At 42.7% G+C, this 20,616-nt stretch overlaps 1 protein-coding gene across 1 annotated transcript; it reads left to right on the top strand.

Moving 5' to 3' along the window:
- The first annotated feature begins 2,506 nt into the window (after positions 1-2,506).
- LOC100337928 (RNA polymerase II subunit A C-terminal domain phosphatase SSU72) lies at positions 2,507-3,629 on the top strand. The gene has a single exon (XM_051826897.3). It carries the CDS (start codon positions 2,808-2,810, stop codon positions 3,390-3,392), a length of 585 nt encoding a protein of 194 aa, XP_051682857.3. The 5' UTR covers positions 2,507-2,807; the 3' UTR covers positions 3,393-3,629.
- The last annotated feature ends 16,987 nt before the right edge of the window (positions 3,630-20,616 follow it).

The following is a 20,616-nucleotide window of genomic DNA, read 5'->3' as shown; positions in this document are numbered from 1 at the left end:
TGCATTGCAGATTTTTGGAGGGCAAGAAACATCTGTGAAACCCTATTAATGAGAGCCAGATGCTCCTGGAATGACACAGTCACTGGCAGTTCAGGTAACCATAGAGAAATTAAAGTAACCCTCTCATCGATGACAACTGTCAAGCAGACAAAATCGAAAGGCATCATCAGAAAGCCATCTTAAAAGTGAAGAGGGTTAAAAATTACAGGGCCAAGCAGAGTTATAGAGAGAGAGAAAGAGAGAGAAAGAGAGATCTTCCATTTGCTGGTTCACTCCCCCTAGATGATCACAAAGGCCAGGGCTGGGCCAGGCTGAAGCCAGGGGCTTTACCTAGGTTTCCGAAGAAGGTGGCAGGGGCCCAACAATTGGGCCATCTTCTGCTGCTTTTCCCAGGCATATCAGCAGTGAGCTGGATTGGAAATGGAGCAGCCAGAACCTGAACTGGCACCCAAGTAGGATGCTGGCATTGCAGGCGGTGGCTTAACCCACTATGCCCACAATGCCAGCTCTCCATTTTAAGAATCTGTTATAGCTCTCCTTCAGAGAAGAGCCCCCAACACCTGTCCCAGAGCCAAGGCCACTCCTGGGGCCTCAGCTTCTCTCTCAGGCAGCAACAGGAGGGCCTGCCTGGTCCAGCACAGTGCTGCTCTTGGGGCTCGAGAGGCAGAAGACAGTCACTTTGACCTTATTTTCTCTGCGAGAATTTTCACGTTTAACCAGAGAGACTAAGTAATTGAGATGTTGAATGAATTTTTAACAGCTTCACAGGGCTGGATAGACAGGAATTGGAGTCTTGGGACTAACCAAGTTGAAACAAGGAAGGGTAGAGGTTAGAGATTCTCCCCTAAGGATGGGACTGTGAAAGTCAAAGCATATACTTTAGTCGAGCTGTCCATCATAGAGACTCTTGCTCAGCTCATCATCTCAGTCACTGGACTTGGACTGAAGTGATCCCTCATTGCTGCTGCCAATGAGCACTTGCTGGAATTACAGCGAAATCCTCTCTGGAGGGAGATAACATTAACCTACACTTCAAATGACTTCTTGCAACAATTTTGGTAAGACACTGTCGAGCACACAGGAAAAAATAACCAGGCATCAAATCAGATAAGACATAATTTAAAAAATTGGAGAAACAATAAATGATAGGAATATACACACAGAGACTACATGTATTGGGTTTTGGGTGTTGTCAGACAATTTTAAAATAATTGTGTTTGCTACAAATAAAAGATGTGATTAAGAATAGAAATTCAAGGTGTCTGGTGCAGTGGCGCAGCAGGTTAAGCCCCTGCCTGTGATGCTACCCTCCCATAAGATTCTGGGTTCAAGTCCTTGCTGCTCCACTTCTGTTCCTGCTTCCTGCCCATGTGCCTGAGAAAGCAGCATTAGATGGGACAAGTACTTGGGTCCCTGCCACCTACCTAGGAGACCTGGCTGGAGTTCCAGGCTCCTGGCTCTGGCCTGGCCCACCTGGGGAGTAATCCGATAGGTGGAAGTTATTTAGACTCTCTCTCCCTCTCTCTATCTCTCCCTTCCTTCTTCTCTCTCTCTCTTCCTCCTTCTCTCTCTCTCTCCCTCCCTCTTACTCTGCCTTTCAAATAAATAAATACATTTTTAAAAAAGAATGGAGATTTTGGGGCTGGCACTGTGGCACAGCGGGTTAATGCCCTGGCCTGAAGTGCCGGCATCCCATATAGCCGCCAGTTCTAGTCCTGGCTGCTCCTCTTCCGATCCAGCTCTCTGCTATGGCCTGGGAAAGCAGTAGAAGATGGCCCAAGTCCTTGGGCCCCTATACGCGTGTGGGAAGACCCGGAGGAAGCTCCTGGCTCCTGGCTTTGGATTGGCGCAGTTCTGGCCGTTGCAGCCAATTGGGGAGTGAACCATCGGATGCAAGACATCTCTCTCTTTCTCTCTGCCTCTCCTCTCTCTGTGTAACCCTGACTTTCAAATAAATAAATAAGTAAATATGTTTTTTAAAATGGAGATTCGAGAATTGAGAAATTAAATAAAAATTAACTTGGTGAACAGGTTTAACTGCAGACTGGACAATAGATGAAGCTTGATTTAATTTAAAGTTAGGTCGAAAAATATCCAACCTGAAACATGAAGTTCGTTTATTTATTTATTCATTTATTTGAGAGGCAGAGGTGCGGGGGCTGGGGGGGAGTCCTTCCACCCGCTGTTTCACTCCACAGATGGCCACAATGGCCGGAGTTGGGCCCATGTGAATCCAGGAGCCAGGAGCTTCTTCCAAGTCTCCCACATAGTTACAGGGGCCCAAGGGCTTGGGCCATCTTCTACTGCTTTCCATAGCAGAGAGCTGGATTGGAAATGGAGCAGCCGGGACTCAACCTGGCGCCCATATGGGATGCCGGCGCCTGTAGGCGGCATCTTTACCCTATACCCCACAGCACCAGCCCCAAAACATGGAGTTCTAGAAATAAAGACAGAAAACATCCAAGGGAGAATACATGACTTAAAGGACTCAGTAAGATCTTACCTCGGGTTGCGATGTGAAACACTGGCACCTTATACACCAGCGACAGATCCTGGAAGTGCCTTGCAACAGACGTCCCGGCCAACTGCTGAGCGCAGATCCAGAAACCAGCGGGTGCAAGAGGCGGGGCCTCACTTCAGCCTTGCAGTTGAATGGTCAGATTGGCGGACGCACGCACTGCGTCCTCACGTACTACAGCGCCAACGTGGCCCCTTGTGTGCCGCGGGTTTCTCCCGCGGTCGCCGCCATTTTACTCGCTGCTAAACACCACAGCTGTGTCAGAGTCGCCGGCGTTGAGGCTGCTGCCATGTCGTCACTGCCGCTGCGCGTAGCTGTGGTGTGTTCAAATAATCAGAACCGAAGCATGGAGGCGCACAGGATCCTCAGCAAACGAGGTTTCAACGTCCGGTCTTTCGGAACGGGCGCTCAGGTGAAACTTCCAGGGCCGGCAATTGACAAGCCAAATACTTACGATTTCAAAACCACGTATGAGGAGATGTATAACGATCTTGTTAGGAAAGACAAGATCCTCTATACACAGAATGGAATTCTACATATGTTGGACAGAAATAGGAGAATCAAGCCGCATCCAGAAAGGTTCCAGAGCTGCAAGGATACATTCGATCTGATCCTCACTTGTGAAGAGAGAGTCTACGACCAGGTAGTGGACTGTCTCACCTCTCGAGAACAGGAGACCTGCCAGCCGGTACACGTGATCAACGTGGACATCCAGGACAGCTACGAAGAGGCCACCATAGGGGCGTTCCTCATCTGTGAGCTCTGCCAGGGTCTTCAGCACACCGAGGACATGGAGAACGAGATGGAGGAACTGATCCAGGCGTTGGAGAAGAAGAGCGGCAGGGCCTTCCTGCACACCATCTGCTTCTACTAGACTGTCCGCTTAGAGGCCGCGCTCCGCCTGGCCTCCGAAGCCATCTTTCTTGAGCTTCTTGTTAAGACTTTTCTCCTTCTTGATAACAGTTTTTACTTTTAGGTTGTTCTGCAAGTGGACAGTAGTAATGCCACCAGATTTACCTCGGTGAACTATGTATATGAAATGAGAAGATATACATAAATGCTACATCAAAAACAAGTTTTTCTAGCCTACTTTACTTAGAAGTGGGCTGTTGATTATGAAGCTTTTTTCTAAGAAAAAAAATAAAAAAATTAAAAATGTTCATAGAACATTTTCTTCTAACCTATGTGTGTCCTTATTTGTGCCCGCCTTTCCCTTTTCTTCTGCCAAGATGGTACCTGCACAGAGCAATGGGTTGTACATTATTAGAAAAGAACCTGAAGCTGTCCAATAAATAGATGTTGTTAGTTATCAAAAAAAAAAAAAAAAAAAAGAGGCCGGCGCCGCGGCTCACTAGGCTAATCCTCCGCCTTGCGGCGCCGGCACCCCAGGTTCTAGTCCCGGCTGGGGCGCCGGATTCTGTCCCGGTTGCTCCTCTTCCAGTCCAGCTCTCTGCTGTGGCCCGGGAGTGCAGTGGAGGATGGCCCAAGTCCTTGGGCCCTGCACCTGCATGGGAGACCAGGAGGAAGCACCTGGCTCCTGGCTTCAGATAGGCGCAGCGCCAGCTGTAGCGGCCATTTGGGGGGTGAACCAACGGAAGGAAGACCTTTCTCTCTGTCTCTCTCTCTCTCTCTCTCTCTCTGTCTAACTCTGCCTGTAAAAAAAAAAAAAGGATTATTTGTATTTAATTTGTCTCTGAGAAAAGATAATTAACAGTATAGAAACAATATTTTAAAATATGGTAGCTGAGGATTTTCCAAAATTGTCTTTTTTTTAGAGATCTATTTATTTATTTGAAAGAGTTACACAGAGAGAGAAGAGGCAGAGAGAGAGGTCTTCCACCCGCTGGTTCACCCCAGACGGCCGCAACAGCCGGAGCTGCGCTGATCGGAACCCAGGAGTCAGGAGCCTCCTCCCGGTCTCCCACGCGGGTGCAGGGGCCCAAGGAGTTGGGCCATCTTCTACTGCTTTCCCAGGCCATAGGCGAGAGCTGGATCAGAAGTGGAGCAGCTGGGACTCGAACCGGCACCACTGTGGGATGCACTGCAAGCAGCGGCCTTACCCCCTATGCCACAGCACTGGCCCCCAAAATTGATTTTTAAAAAAATGCTATGAACTCTAAGGAAGAAGTGAGGTGAGGCTGGAAAATTCATTTGCATTCAAAATATCAAGGATTCATCTGCTGGGTGTAAACAGTCTCAGTGCCTGAAACAAATAGTTTAATTTGTTTTAAAGGCATAGTACTAGGATGGATGATTGAAGGTTTTGAGGAGAAGAATAGGGGCTGGCACTGTGGCACAGTAGGTTAATCCTCCACCTGCAGTGCCAGCATCCCATATGGGCGCTGGTTCTAGTCCCTGCTGCTCCTCATTTGATCCAGCTCTCTGCTATAGCCTGGGAAAGCAGTAGAGGATGGCCCAAGTCTTTGGGCCCTTGCACCCACGTGGGAGACCTGGAAGAAGCTCCTGGCTTCATACTGGTGCAGCTCCAACCATTGTGGCCATTTGGAGAGTGAACCAGCAGAAGGAAGACCTTTCTCTCTGTCTCTCCCTCTCACTGTCTGTAACTCTACCTCTCAAATAAATAAACAAAATCTTAAAAAAAAAAAAAACAGGTGGTCTGGAGTGCAAATCCTGATTTCATCTCAACTAGCTCTATTTCCTAGGGAATGTTGCCTAAATTCTCCGGTCTCAGTTTTCTGCTCTGTAAATTGGGCATTTGAAGTTAATACTATAGTATGTGTAAAGTGCTTGGCCCCGGTACCTGGGAAGCAATGAGCAGGCAGTAAGCATAGAGTGAGAAGTATGGCTCTAAAGGAATCTGGAAGAAGCTCCTGGCTTTAGATTGGTGCAGTTCAGCTCCAGCAGTTGTGGCCAATTGGGGAGTGAACCATCACACAGAAGACCTCTCTCTCTCTCTCTCTCTCTTTCTCTCTCTCTCTCTTCCTCTCCTCTCTCTGTGTAACTCTGACTTTCAAATAAATAAATAAATAAATATTTTTTAAAAAAGATCTATTTGGCTGTTAGACCTGAATGGCCATGCCGTCACCCAATGTTCTGCAAAAATGTACACGCCTAGCTAGAGTGAGTTTGATAAGAGGTAAGCATTTCCTTTTTCATGATTTTTGTCAGTTGTACCACAGTCCCCAACTATTTGTGTGAGTCCAGCAGGTTGCTCACTTCTCATATAGTTATATGAGGCAACTATAACTATAGTTATAAGAAGCAACTCAGAAATATTAAGGGGAAACTTGTTTCGTTAATCCACTCCTCCTTTCCACGTGGCCATTTCTTCAACCAAGCTTAATACTTAAGAGCAAGAGCTCAGAGCAGACACTGCTTATTTTCTTAGCCCAAGCAAGCTGTTTTGCAAAAGAGGTTAAGAATAGATTGCAGCTTCTAAGGTCTCTGTTTTCTCCCCTATTGCTTTAATTTAGACAAAAGGAAATCAGTTTGTCTAAGGATTTCCTGAGGCTCCAGTTCCCCAAATGAGATGCGAAGGTCAAATGGCCTACTCAGGAAGATGTCAGTGGGTGGGCCCCACCAGTGGGTAGCTTGCCATGCTTATTGTGGTTCCTCCAACTGCACCACTGAGAGAACCAGGCGGAGAGCAGGAAAGGGTGGCCAATGAAGGGATGGAAAGGAGGAATACAGGAGGAACATGTTCTCATTGTTCTAGCACCTCAGAGAGCCTCAGCAAAATCCTGTTTTCCCCAAGTTAATCTGTGTACTGCCAGCTCCCTGTTCAACCATCCCAGAACAAGTATCATAGGTGAGATGATTTCTGGGACCCTCATCTGCTCGCTTCTCCTAGGCACTGTCATCCCCTTCTCCAACACTGATCTCTAATCTCCCCCATGCCGGGCCTGTCCCTTGCCAGCATACCAAATGTGACCCGATCCTGTCAAGTGGACCTTTGTTTCGCTTGCTCACCTTTGCCCCACAGAACCCGAGCTAATGTGCGTGTTTGCTCTAGCTATGCCCCAAAGAAGACCAAACACATCGGCATGTTCAAGAAACTAGGAGCCTCTTAAGTCACTGTCAAGTAGCGGTGTCTGGGCTCTGCCAGAAAGAGTGGCACCTTGAAAGAGCGGCAAGGATTTGAACAAACAATGCTTTAACCTTTTTGTTCACCTTGGTGGTGGTCTAACTCAGTGCTAATTCAGGTTGTTTTGAATTTTGTTTCCGTGTATGGACAGACTTGTGGGCTTATTTAGGAGAGGAACCATGCCCATCTGGCTGATCGTCATGCCAACCCACATACAACCCTCCCCCAACACCTGTGTCTGGCACACAGAGTTCTACAATTGTTCCTCAGACTTAATGAGAATAAGCACACGATTGTGGATTTTCTCATACTGAATCTAGAGACAGCATGAAGCACTTTCCTGTTTAATAGAAGCCCTCAAAATATCAGTTTTAATATTTGCTGAGTACTGTGTAAATCATTCAATGATTAATTCTCTAGTATCTGATGGATCTAGTTATTCTCATGAAAGATTTGTGGATAAAGCAATTTTATTGAAATTCTGATTTAAGAACAATGGAGATACAAAAGTTAGATTTGACTGTAGATGGAAGTTGTTGAAAGCCAGATTTGAGCGGATTTATGCTTAAAGATATTAATCAATGACAGTGATAGTGAAGCTTCTAGAGTGGCTATTTTCTCATTGGAAGTCCTCAGCCATGTACTTACAACATTTGCCTTTCTCCTAACAAGGCATATTTTGATAAAAGGGAAAAAAACAGCTGTCTTTAATGGCCTATCAAATTCTATTCTCAAGTGCCCCCCTACCCCTCGCCCCATCCCAATCAAGGGCATAATCATCTTCCCAGTGCATCAAGTCTATGATAACTAGCCTTTCTCTCTCATCCACACCATCTCCATCAGCAAGTACAATCACTCCAAGCTCTTATTTCTGTTTTTTAGTTTTTCACTGGTACCACTCCAGCACCCGACCTTCCCCACAAGAGGGAAATAGACCTTGAAATTTCCTCTCTGTGACTATTCCTATTTCCTTAACAACCCAGACTCATCAGATCAGCATCTCTAATACTCTTTTATAGGCACAAAATAGTTCATGTCATATGTCTGCCTGTCATTGCATTGCAAATAAAATTGAAGCTCTTTTCCAATGCCTCTAGGGCCCTCACGATCTAGTTCCTCTTTTACCTCAAGGCCCTTCATGTTCCCCCTTGTTTTCTATACTCCTGTCATGAAACTCCAGCCTTTCCAGCCAACTTCTTGTTCTTTAAACACCATGAGCTTATTTCTCTCTGAATCCTCATACTTGCTGTTTACTGATCATTGTTCCCCTGGGACTAACATCATTATAAATACAACAGGCGCTCCTTGAAACAACTAAAATATATGGAGTACAAACAGAAAGCAACTTTATTCTTCCTTACTCCTGCTCCTTTGTTATATAATTTGTTCCTCAGCCTTGAATGAATTCTTGGGCAGATCCCATAGTTTGTTTGATGGCTTTCAGATATGAAGAGCTCCAGTAAAAATCTAGAGTTGTGGGTGTCAGTAGGTGAGGCACCACTGAGTGAGTGGAGAGCACTGGAAATCTGTGGAACACTTGTCCTTGTCATGGTGGAGCATGAGATTCAATAGCATTGGCCGTAGAAACCAGGGTTTCTGCCAGTAAGTGAACATTTGTTCTAGGTACTGGATGGCTTCCAGGTTTCCTGATGGGTTATCATGTTCATGTGAAAAACATAAAAATACAAAGTATATTTTTTGCCTTTTGTTACTGCACACTATATTTCCCAAAATTGCAACCACTGGATGAATAAAAGGATGATTGTGCATTATGTGGTTCAGAACTTTACCAAGAGTTGATCACCATTTCAGAAAAACTATTTTAGTAACAGAGGGACCATGTCTGGTATATCAACAACCACTGTGACACATTTGAATCAGACTTCATTAGTAGCTGTTGTATGTATGGCAGTTCTGTGTATATATAGGAATACGATTACTTAGTCCTTATTTCAAATGGCTAAACATAAAGAAAAGACATTGGCTATATGCAACTGAATATTGTTACTTCGATTCAGGCTGCTTCACTACGAGTAGTTGCAAGCATTTGCTTCATTATGTCATCTAGTGTGGTCATGCCAATGCATTTATATATTAAGATGTGTATTCCTTTGTACTTTTTGCCTCTTTTATTTCTCCTTCATATTACAGTTAGACCATTACATTTCTTTATTTTTGAAGTTTTGTGTGTAGGAAGGTTATATTACCTATTAGTTCCATTTCAGGATATTAAAGAGATGTGTTACAAAACATGTATTATGAAAAGAGGGCATTGAGTCTGATATGATTGAGGACTACATCAGATTCTCAGGAATTCTTATGCCATAGCAGCCCTCCCACCTTGTGGGAAAGTAGCTCACTTCCACGGCAGCCTCTCTTTTTGCTTTGCCCTCAGGAAAGCCTGGAAATCCAATCCTGCTCCAATTTCTGCAGCTCCAAATTAAGTTACTCTTTTCCCAGCAGTTTTATTTTCTTTCCTTTTTAAAAAGGATTTCTGTTTAAAAATATTATTTGAAAGGCAGAGGAGAGAGAAAGAGAGAGAGAGAATTGATTTTCTTTCCACTGGTTCACTCTCCCAAATACCTGCAACACTCAGGTCTGGGCCAGGCCAAAGCCAGGAGCAAATAACTAAATCCAGATCCCCCACATGGGTGGCAGGGAACCCAAGCACTAGAGCCATCACCTGCTATGCATTAACAGGAAACTGGAATTGGAAATGGAATTGGGATTCAAACCAAAGCACTCTGATACTCAATGCAGGAGTCTCAAGCAACTGCTTAACAGTTGCTCCAAAAGCCTGCCCCCAGGTGGTATTCTTAAACCATTATGACTTGACTTCAAGGAAGAGGGAAAATGAGGGAAACACAATATTCCCCATGAATTCAACAATTTCCCTTAGCAATCTTGTGTGCTCTGTGTGTGTAATGAGCTTAGAGAAGCAAATCAGCTTTTGCTACATTTTTATCAAATAGCCCATAGAATATCCAAAGCTTGTTTTAGAATGTGATATTCTTTGTGGACTTCTGTCACAGCCCTGAGACAGAAAGGTCACCATTTCTAACATTCAAGAGGATAAAGATATTTCTAGAAGTCAATATGAATATTGGGTGAGAATGTTATTTTCTAACTGCTGAAAATCATTTTATTGGCATCAGGGGCAGAGTTGGCCCATTTGATACCATCTCATTCCTCTATATGACAAAATTATTTTTTATTTTTTAAAAGATTTTATTTATTTATTTGAGGGGTAGAGTTACAGACAGTGAGAGGAAGAGACAGAGAGAAAGGTCTTCTGTCCACTGGTTCACTACCCAAATGGCCACAATGGCCGGAGCTTTGCAGATCCGAAGCCAAGATCCAGGAGCTTCTTCCAGGTCTCCCACGTGGGTGCAGGGGCCCAAGCACTTGGACCATCTTCTACTGCTTTCCCAGGCCACAGCAGAGAGCTGGATGGGAAGTGGAGCTGCTGGAACTAGAACCGGCGGTCATATGGGATGCCAACATTGCAGGCGGAGGATTAACCTACTATGCCATGGCGCCAGCCCCAACAAAATTACTTTTAGTGACAGTGATGTAGTAATAATCACAGTATATTGATTCATTAATCAGTTTTTTAAATAACCATTTATTTATAAGAATATAATTCAATTAAATATTCAAATACAGGAAAATATTTCAAATACGGACTCAAATGTGTGCTTACCAAACAAAAGCATTAGAAGTTTGCAATTTGCCTTATTTCACTATTTTAAAGTTTAAAAACAAAGAAAATTCCAAATGGCTACATAATTTTAGCAACTTAAGGTCTGAGTTTTGGCCTTTGCAATCACTTTATCTTTAGAGTCAGGTTTATTCATTTATTTATTTTTAAAGATTTATTTATTTATTTGAAAGGCAGAGCTACAGAGAGAGAGAGAGAGAGAGAGAGAGAGAGAGAATCTTCTATTTACCAGTTCAAATGGCCACAACAGCCAGAGCTGGGCCGATCCAAAGCCAGGGGCCGGGAGCTTCTTCCAGGTCTCCCACGTGGGTGCAGTGGTCCAAGCACTTGGACAATTTTCCGTTGCTTTCCCAGGTGCATTAGTAGGGAGCTAGATAGGAAACAGAGCAGCCAGAACTTGAACTGGTGCCCATATCAGATGCTGTTTCTGCAGGATGCCAGCACCTAATCAGGTTTATTTAAAAAAGAAACATTTATTTATTTGGAAGTTAGAGTTACACAGAGAGAAGGAGAGGCAGAGAGAGAAAGAAAGGTCTTCATCCGCTGGTTCACTCCCCAACTGGCTGTAACGGCTGGAGCTGCTTTCCCAGGCCATAGCAGAGACCCAATTGGGAAGAGGAGCAGCCAGGACTCGAACCAGCATCCATATGGGATGCCGGCACTTCAGGCCAGGGTGTTAACCCACTGTGCCACTGCGCTGGCCCTGAAGCATGAATTTCTGATTGTCCTCAACAGGCAAATGAATAAGCAAGCTATGGTATGTCCAGCAACAAAAGGAACATTGTTCGGCAACAAAAACATATTTTTATGTTTATGTTTATGTTATAATTTTGATGGATCTCAAGGCTATTATACTAAGTGAAAAGGCCAGTATAAAAAATATTGTATACTATATGATTCCATTTATTTAGCAGTTTTCAAAGGACAAAATTAGGTTAAGCATCTGCCTGCAACACCGGCATCCTATTTGGGTACCGGTTCCAGTCCCAGCTCCTCCACTTCCGATCCAGCTCCCTGCTGATAGCCCAGGAAAGCAATAGAAGACGGTCCAAGTGCTTGGGCCCCTGCACCTGCGTGGGAGACCCGGAGGAAATTCCAGGCTCCTGGCTTCAGACCAGCCAGCTCCGGGTTGCCTTTTGGGGAATGAACCAGCAGATGAAAGACTTTTCTCTCTGTCTATCTCTCTCTCTGTAACTCTGCCTCTCAAGTAAAATAAATAAATAATTTTTTTAAAAAGATAAAATTATGCAGATGGAGAACAAATACATGTCAGAGGTCAGGGATGGGAGGGGTATAACGATAAAGGAGTAACACAAGGTATATCTTGATGGTAACAGAACAGTTCTGAATCCTGATTGCGGTATGATTTTAACAAACCTACAATTATGATGAAATTTTATAGAACCACACAGACACACAGATCCACAGACACACACACACACAAATGAGTAAATGTTAAAACTGTTGAAATTCAGGGTCGGATCTGCAATCTAGTTAATAGTATTATACCAGTGTCAAATTTCTGGTGTTGATATTACACTATGATTATGTGAGATGTTACCAGTGAGGAAAGTTGGACAGAAGGTGCACAGAATTCCAGGCTCTGTCTGTAAATTCCTTTAAATATAGAATTATTTGATTTTATTTTAAATTTTATTTAAGGTATACAAGTTTCATGTATTTCATATATACAAATTTAGGAACATAGTGATACTTCCCATCCTACCCTCCCTCTTACCCACACTCCCACCCTCCCTCCTCCTCCTTCTCCCATTCCACATGGCTCATTTTCTTTTTTTTTCTCAAAGAAACCTTTTATTTAAGGAATACAAACTTCATGCATTTCATAAGTACAACTTTAGGAATACAGTGATTCTTCTCACCCACACTACCCTCCCACCCACACTCTCACCCCTCCTCCTCCTATGTCTTCCATTCCCTGTCCCATTCTCCACTAAGATCTATTTTCAATTAACTTTATTCACAGAAGATCAACTCTATACTAAGAGTTCAACAATTTGCACACACAAAAAAAGCTGAACCTCAAATGTCGAGACAAGGGCTGTTCAAAGTCATTGCAGGGGCCAGCTCTGTGTCCTTATGGGTAAAGCCACCACCCACAGTGTCAGCATCCCATATGGGCACCGATTCGAGTTCCAGCTGCTCCACTTCCCATCCAACTCTCAGCTATGGCCTGGGAAAGCAGTAGAAGATGACCCAACTCCTTGGGCTCCAGCACCCACATGGGAGATCCGGAAGAAGCTCCTGGCTCCTGACTTCGGATCAGTGCAGCTCGGGCCGTTGCAGCCAGTTGGGGAGTGAACCAGTGGATGGAAGATCTCTCTCCCTCTCTCTCTCTGTCTCTCCTTCTCTCTCTGTGTAACTCTTTCAAATAAATAAATAAATCTTACAAAAAAAAGTCATTGCATCTGGAAGTTAATTTCACTTCTTTTTTTAGAAACTTAATTAACTTAAGAAGCACCCAAGAATGATACATCTTTTTTGAGCACTTAAACATAACTATATAACTTTATAAGAATATCCTCCACTTAATGCATTAAAAGAAAGTAAGTCATTAATTAATTAAGGCAGCACCTAAGAAAACAAGCAATGGAGTTGGACACTTAGGCATAACTAAAACTTATGAGACATAATATCCTCCATATACAATTATTTTAATTTTAAAGGGAAATAATATGTTAATTTGAGTTTTATTCAGACATTTTATTGAAATACAGTGTAAACACTAAGAAACACACATAGATGTACAGATAAATGGGTTTTTGGTACTCTGAGACCACTCATGACTAACATGGTACTTTGATTTTTACATGTGCATTATTAACACTGGTCAAAGGGAGTGACATCAGCAACATGACAGACTAGAAAGCTCTAGATCATTGTCTCCCATGGAAATATTAAACAAACACCTAGAAACTGACTAAAATAACTATCAGAACTGTAGAAAGATTAAGGCAGGATACAAATAGATACTAACACATTGAACTCAAATCAAAGCTCTGTTATGTCTCCCATTATCACTGTTTGATGTGTTTCTGTTTATATCATTAGTATTTACTACCTATAAACCTTTTGGGGGGCTTGTATTAGCAAATAGACCCACGTCAAAAACAAAATGAGCAATGTCTTCTCATCTTAGAATAAAGGCATACAAAGCCTTATACCATCCGTATCCCTCTCCACCAACACACAGTGCACGCTGTACACACACACATGTGTGCACACACACACACACACCCAATTCAGCTTTTGACTTCAACTCTCTCCCCCTTTCACTTCTGTTCTTACTACATTGCCTGATTTGCTCTTCTCTGAGCATGTCAGGCATAATCTTGCCTCTGGGCTTTTGCACTGGCTACTCTCTCTGCCTATAACATTCTTCTTTCAGATAACCAAATGGATTATTTCCTCAAGTTTTTGTCAAAATGTTGCTCTCTCAATGCAGTCACTTCTTTAAAGTTATCACTCCCCTGGGACCAGCGCTATGGTGCAGCGGGTTAATGCCCTAGCCTGAAGCGCCGGTATCCCATATGGACGCCGGTTCTAGTCCCAGCTGCTCCTCTTCTGATCCAGCTCTCTGCTGTGGCCTGGGAAAGCAGTAGAGGATGGCCCAAGTCCTTGGGCCCCTGCATCCGCGTGAGAGACCCTGAAGAAGCTCCTGGCTCCTGGCTTTGGATCAGCACAGCTTTGGCCATTGCGTCCAACTGGGGAGTTAACCAGCAGATGGAAAACCTCTCTCTGTCTCTACCTCTCTCTGTAACTCTGCCTGTCAAATAAATAAAATAAATCTTTAAAGAAAAAGAACATAATGATGCTTCTCACCCTACCTTCTCTCCCTCCCAGACACCTTCCCTCTTCCTTCCTTTCTTATTTTTCTTTTAATTTTTATAATGACATACTTTCAATTTACTTTATAGTCACAAGCTTAACCTTCCACTAAAGAAAGAAGTCAACACATAGTAAGCAAAAAAAAAAAAAAAAAAAAAAAAAAAAGGAAAAAAAACCACTGCTCCTCAAGAGTGTAGACAAGGGCTATAAACAATGATCAAGTCTCAAAATGTCAATTTAACTCATATACATTACTTTTTTTTTGTACTCTGTATATCAGTTACCACAAATCATGGGAAATATCTGATATTTGTCTTTTTAGGGACTGGCATATTTCACTAATCATAACACTCATTTCCTACTCACTTCACTACTTAATTTATTTTCATAGAGTATATCAACATCTAGTAAACTATTTCTCTCCTCCAACTACAACATAAGCTTTGTGTGAGCAATTTTCGTCTGCTTTCTTTTCTTTTTTGTCTGTTTTGTTTGCTGTTATAGCCTTAGCATAGACAACAGTATCTTACAGAAGTAAGGCTCTTAGCAAATGTCTGTCGAATTAATGAATAGGATGGATAAGAAAAGAAAAAAATAAAAAGAAAGAAAAAAAGTAAAAAAAAAATTCCATTTTCAAGAAGATACAGCCAAATTGTGGCCAACATATCAATTTTCTTCTTGCTCTCATTATTCTAGTTTCCTTTGATGGGATAGGTAAGGAAGATAAGCGTAAGTCATTCATTTGTTAGACCACTTGAATTTTTTTCCCCAAAATGGGGTGGCCTTGTGGCACAATGGGTTAAACCATCACTTGGGATGCCCACATCCCATATGGAAGTGTCAGTTCCAAGTCCTAGCTGCTCCACTTCCAATCCAGCTTCCTGCTAATGACTATGGGAAATCAGCAGTAGATGGCTCAAGTGCTTGGGCCCCTGCCACTCACATGAGACATTCGGATGGAATTTCTGGCTCCTGGCTCCAGGCTGGTCCAGATGTGGCTGTTGCAGCCATTTGGGGGAGTGAACCAGTGGATGGAAGACTGCTGTCTTTCTGTCTCTCAGATGCTCTGCCTTTTAAGTAAATGAATATACATAAACGTTTTTTAAATTTCAAAATGTTTTTATATACAATATCTCATTAGATCAAAATTGGACTACATGTTTTTATATACAATATCCCATTAGATCAAAATTGAACTAAATTTTTGGAGAAGAGTTCTGATAGAGTGTGAGAATTTTATGTTTGCTTTTTATTACACGTTTAAACAAATTAAATTTCTACAAGAAACAACTTATCGGATGAGTGAGGTTTTCAAGTTCTTTCAATAAGCCTATGTTCCTCACTGTTTTCTATTTAGTCCTGCCTCTATGCCTTTAGACTTTTCTTTATCTATCTGTCTCACTCAATGCCATGAATTCTCTCAGGTCTCATGTGGGTGGGGTAGCAAGGGAGCAACATATTAGCATGTATTCATTAACGAATTCCACCCTTTTTCCATTAAAATTTCACCTACATAATCCTGCTTCTTGTGATGATGAGAACTTCTCCATGTAGCCTTCACTAGGGAGGAAGTGTTGGGTCACCTCTGTTTTCCCAGTGTCCTGTGGTTTTACCATGATCTATTCCAGGAATATGGTGAGAATTCAATTAATCTTTGATTCTTGACTAAAGGAATGGTTCTGCATCTCTGTATAGGCAGAATTGAGTTTACTTATGCCTTGAACTATTATGCAATGAGAACACATCAGAACTTATATACATTGAGTTAGAGAGTCACTATCATTCTATGACAGGGCATGTCTTCATATTCCCATATCCTCTTAACATTCAGCCTCCTAATTGCTTCTCATATCCCACAATATGCATATAGCACTGTGCAATGGGCTTGTTTCGTACAGATCTCCTTTTGCGTAACCATGGCAATACTGTCTACTGTATACTTGGAGTGTCTGGAGGACTGTGGCTATGAATGTTAACTCACTGCAGGATGACTTGATGACTTGCCTTGCACGCAGGGAGCCCCTATACATTTGAAACTTCTAATCATCATAATCAGAACACCTCCTCTGTTTCTTCCATGAAGTTAAGCATAAAAAAAAAACTAGAGCAAAAATTCTAGACTCTCAAAAGCTGATGCATTAAGGCAACGTCTAGCTCTGAAATCTGAGGCTAAAGCACCCAAGTATTGTCCTCAGAGATTCTATTTTCATCATGAAACCTTGACATTGGCAATAGAATTTCTGTCACCATTTAACACACAAAAACATCATGTAGAGGTGCTAAAGTACAGAGCATACAAATGCAGTGAATCCTGCACATTTTATCTCTCACAGGTTCCACCTATGACACGTGGCCAAGTCCTCCATGCAACAAGGCATATTCTCCTCCAGGGTGTGCATTTATTTTTCATGTGAAGATTTGCATGCTGCCAGAATCCCGCCTACATGCCACTAATCTGATCAACCTTAGGCCAACTCTTCCTTTACTGTTAAATGGAGATACAAAGCAAACTCAAACACCCAATAAGGCAAGCTATTTCTTAACACACACACACACACACACACACATTTCCATACCCTGACAAAAAATTTATAAAAAATTTTGAAATCAAATGCTCATCCTGCTCCAAATCGCTCTATCATTGACATAACTGTCATAATATAATAACATAATCATTGTGTAAACATTGTCAGAAATTCATATTTTGTGTTGAAAATACTCAAATTTCAATTGCATTTCAACCAGTTTCTTTTTTTTAAAAAAAAGAGTTATTTATTTATTTAAGAGAGAGAGGTACTCCATCCACTGGTCCACTCCTTAAATGGCAGCAACGACTGGGGCTAGGCCAGGCCAAAGCCAGGAACCCAGAACTCCATCCAGGTCCCCCACGTGGGTGACAGACTCCCAGATACGTGGGCCGTTGTCTCCTGCTTTCCCAGATGCATTGGCAGGCAGCTGGCTTGGAAGCAGAGCAGCTGAGACTTGAACCTGTACTCAGATACGGGATGCCATTGTCATAAGCAACAGCTTAACCACTGTGCACAATGCCAGCCCAACTAGTTTATCAACTTGTTGCAGGTAACCTTTTCCTAAAAGTTTCCATTGTTTTCTTTAGGGATAATATATAGGATTTGGCAATAAATTAAACTCAGATGAAAAATGTTTCAAATTGGGGCCGGCACTGTAGCACAACGGGTTAAAGCTCGGGCCTGAAGTGCCAGCATCCCATAGGGGCGCCGGTTTCAGTCCCGGCTGTTCTTCTTCTGATCCAGCTCTCTGCTATGGCCTGGGAAAGCAGTAGAAGATGGCCCAAGTCCTTGGGCCCCTGCACCCGTGTGGGAGACCTGGAGGAAGCACCTGGCTCCTGGCTTCAGATTGGTGCAGCTCCGGACGTTGCCGCCATCTGGGGAGTGAAGCAGCAAATGGAAAACCTCTCTCTCTCTGTCTCTACCTCTCTCTGTAACTCTGGCTTTCAAATAAATCTTTAAAAAATGTTTCAAATTAACTTTGTAAAAATATATTTGAGAGGCAGAGCTACATAGAAAGAAACAGACAGAGCCTCCCAACTGCTGGTTCACTCCCCAAATGCTCACAATGGCAGGGGCTGGGCAAAGGCTAGGCCGAAGCTGAAGCTAGGAGCCAGAAACTCAGTCCAATCTTAATTGATATGCCAAATGCCTACCCTCAGATTAACTTTTAAAATGACTAGAAAGAAGTCCAAGGTAAGACAATGTGACACTTAACTGTAAACTTACAACATCTTCAAAGAAAGATGAAACAGAATTTTATTCATTGCTGTGTCAGTCTTAATTTTTTACTTGTCATAACTTCTCTGTTGCAAACTCAGCATTATATAGAAACTAAATTCCTTAAGGCAAAAATTTCACTTTTTTGCTAGTGTCTATGTAATTCACCGTATTAAAAACATTGGGTACATTTGCGATTCTTTGTATGTATTACTTATTATTATTTATTATTCTGGAAATGTTGATTCAGATTTTTAAATTTTGAAGTTTTAATTTTGTTTCTTTTTCAGTAAGGCTGTCTAAAGAATAATAATATGGTGGCTTATCAAATTTGAGTTTAAAAATAAAGGTTTTCTGGGGCTGGCACTGTGGCACAGAGGGTAAAGCTGCCACCTGCAGTGCTGGCATCCCATATGGGCACTGATTCAAGTCCTAGCTGTACCACTTCCGATCCAGCTCTCTGTTATGGTCTGGGGAAGCAGTGGAAGATGGCTCAAGTCCTTGGGCCCCTGCACCCTCATGGAAGAAGCTCCTGACTCCTGGCTTCAGATCGGCACAGCTCAGGCCATTGCAGTCATCTGGAGAGTGAATCAGCAGATGGAAGACCTCTCTCTCTCTCTCTCTCTCTCTCTCTCTCTCTGCCTCTCCTTCTCTCTCTGTGTAACTTCGACTTTCAAATAAATAAATAAATCTTTTTAAAAAATAAATATTTTCAAGTCTAGATATTCTAGCCTACAGCTGGGTTACCAAAACAAGTACAAGTAAGTAAGCTTAATTGCTTAAAAAAAGACAATTTTTCCATTACAAGATGGATTTTTCAAAAAATAATTAAGGGGTGGGTAACATCAGTGAAAACCCTGGAATTTTTATTGAAATTTTACTGCAATTTTGCTTCTCAATAAAAGCAACAAAAAAAACAGACAAAAATTGTTCAAGTCTACTTTTTCAGTATGCTGGGAACTATACTTGTAGTAATGTTTAGTCAAAAAGAAAAAAGGGGCCAAAATTGTGGTGTAACACATTAAACCCCCACTTGAAACAACAGCCTATATTGGAGTACTGATTCAAGTCCTGGCTCCTCTGCTTCAAGTCCAGCATCCTACTAATGCACCCTGGGAGGCAGCAGGTGATGGCTGAAGCATCTTTTTTCTTTAAAGATTTATTTATTTATTTGAAAGGCAGAGTTATAGACAGAGGGAGAGACGGAGAGATCTTCCATCCACTGGTTCACTATCCAAAAGGCTGCAATGGCCTGGGCTGGACCAGGTGAAGCCAGGAACCAGGAGCTTCTTCCATGTCTCCCAAGTGGGTGGCAGGGGCCCAAATGCTTAGGCCATCTTCCGCTGCTTTCCTGGGTACATACTAGCATCACAGGTGGTGACTTAACTCGCAATAACCCGTGACACCACAATGCAGGCCCCAACGGCTTAAGTGCTTGGGTTCCTGTCACACACATAGGAGGCCCGGATGAAGATCCTGGCTTCTGCCTTTGGCCTGGCCCAGTGCTGGTCATTGCAGCCATTTGGGGAGTGAATCAGCAAATGGAAGATCCCCCCACCCCTCTTTTTCAATTAAATAAATAAATAAATCTTTAAAAAATAAAAACATTTTCAGGAGCCAGGAACTCCGTCTGGGTCTCCCATGTAGGTGGCAGGGGTCCAAGCACTTAGGCCATCTTCCTCTGCTTTTCCAGGAGCATTAGCAGGGAGCTAGATCAGAAGTGGAGCAACTAGGACTCCAAGCAGTGCCCAGATAGGATGCCCGTGTCACAGACAGCAGCCTTATCCGCTATACCACAGCACCGGCCCAGGACCAAAGTTTCTGTATTCTATGGAAATTAAGTTGATAGTAAACTGAACTAGATCATTATGAATTGGGATGTTATTGATAACCCCAGTATAACCACCAAAGGTTACTAAAAAATGTATAGTAAAAAAAAGACATGTGAATTAAAATGGTCCAAGATAGTAGCTCTAGTTAACAAAAAAGAAGGCAGAAATGGAGAAACTGAGGAACATAAAAAACATGTCATATATAGAAAACAAATAGCAAAATGACCTAGTCCTAACATATCAGTCATTAAACAGAAGTGGATTAGCGTCTGATTAAAAGGCAGACTTTGACAGAATTGATTTAAAAAAAAACATGCTACAGGGGCCAGCGCTATAGTACAGTAGGTTAAATCCTCCGCCTGTGGGACGGGAATCCCATGTGGGAGCCGGTTCGAGTCCCGGCTGCTCCTCTTCTGATCCAGTTCTCTGCTATGGCCTGGGAAAGCAGAAGAAGATGGCCCAAGTCCTTGGGTCCCTGCACTTTGTGGGAGACCCGGAAGAACTCCTGGCTCCTGGCTTCAGATCAGCGCAACTCGGGCTGTTGCAGCCAATGGGGGAGTGAACCAGCAGATGGAAGGCATTTCTCTCTCTTTCTCTGCCTCTGCTTCTCTGTAACTCTTACTTTCAAATAAATAAATATATCTTTAAAAAAAAAAGTTTGCCAAGAGCTTTTATCTTAAGTGAGTCTTGAATTTTGTTAAAATTTTGCATCCATTGATTGAATCACATGATTTTTTACTTCAGCCAGTTGATGTGAATGATAACACTAATCGTTGAATGTTGAATTAGCTTTGCATACCTGGAATAAATGCTACTTGGATGTGGTTAGCAAACCACTTAAAGTGCCCTCTGCAGCTGGACATGGCTAATCCTTTGAGGGGATCACTGGTGCTCTAAATGTAGTC

The sequence above is a fragment of the Oryctolagus cuniculus genome, chromosome X, assembly GCF_051225735.1.
Source record: "Oryctolagus cuniculus isolate XC-2025 breed Fujian yellow rabbit chromosome X, ASM5122573v1, whole genome shotgun sequence".
NCBI lineage: Eukaryota > Metazoa > Chordata > Mammalia > Lagomorpha > Leporidae > Oryctolagus > Oryctolagus cuniculus.
The sequence above is the reverse complement of the archived record's forward strand: the minus strand, read 5'-3'. Positions and strand labels throughout refer to the sequence as shown.

What these genes read in the sequence shown, in the direction of transcription:
- LOC100337928 (XM_051826897.3), top strand. Translation starts at nt 2,808, where the DNA reads ATGTCGTCACTGCCGCTGCGCGTAGCTGTGGTGTGTTCAAATAATCAG.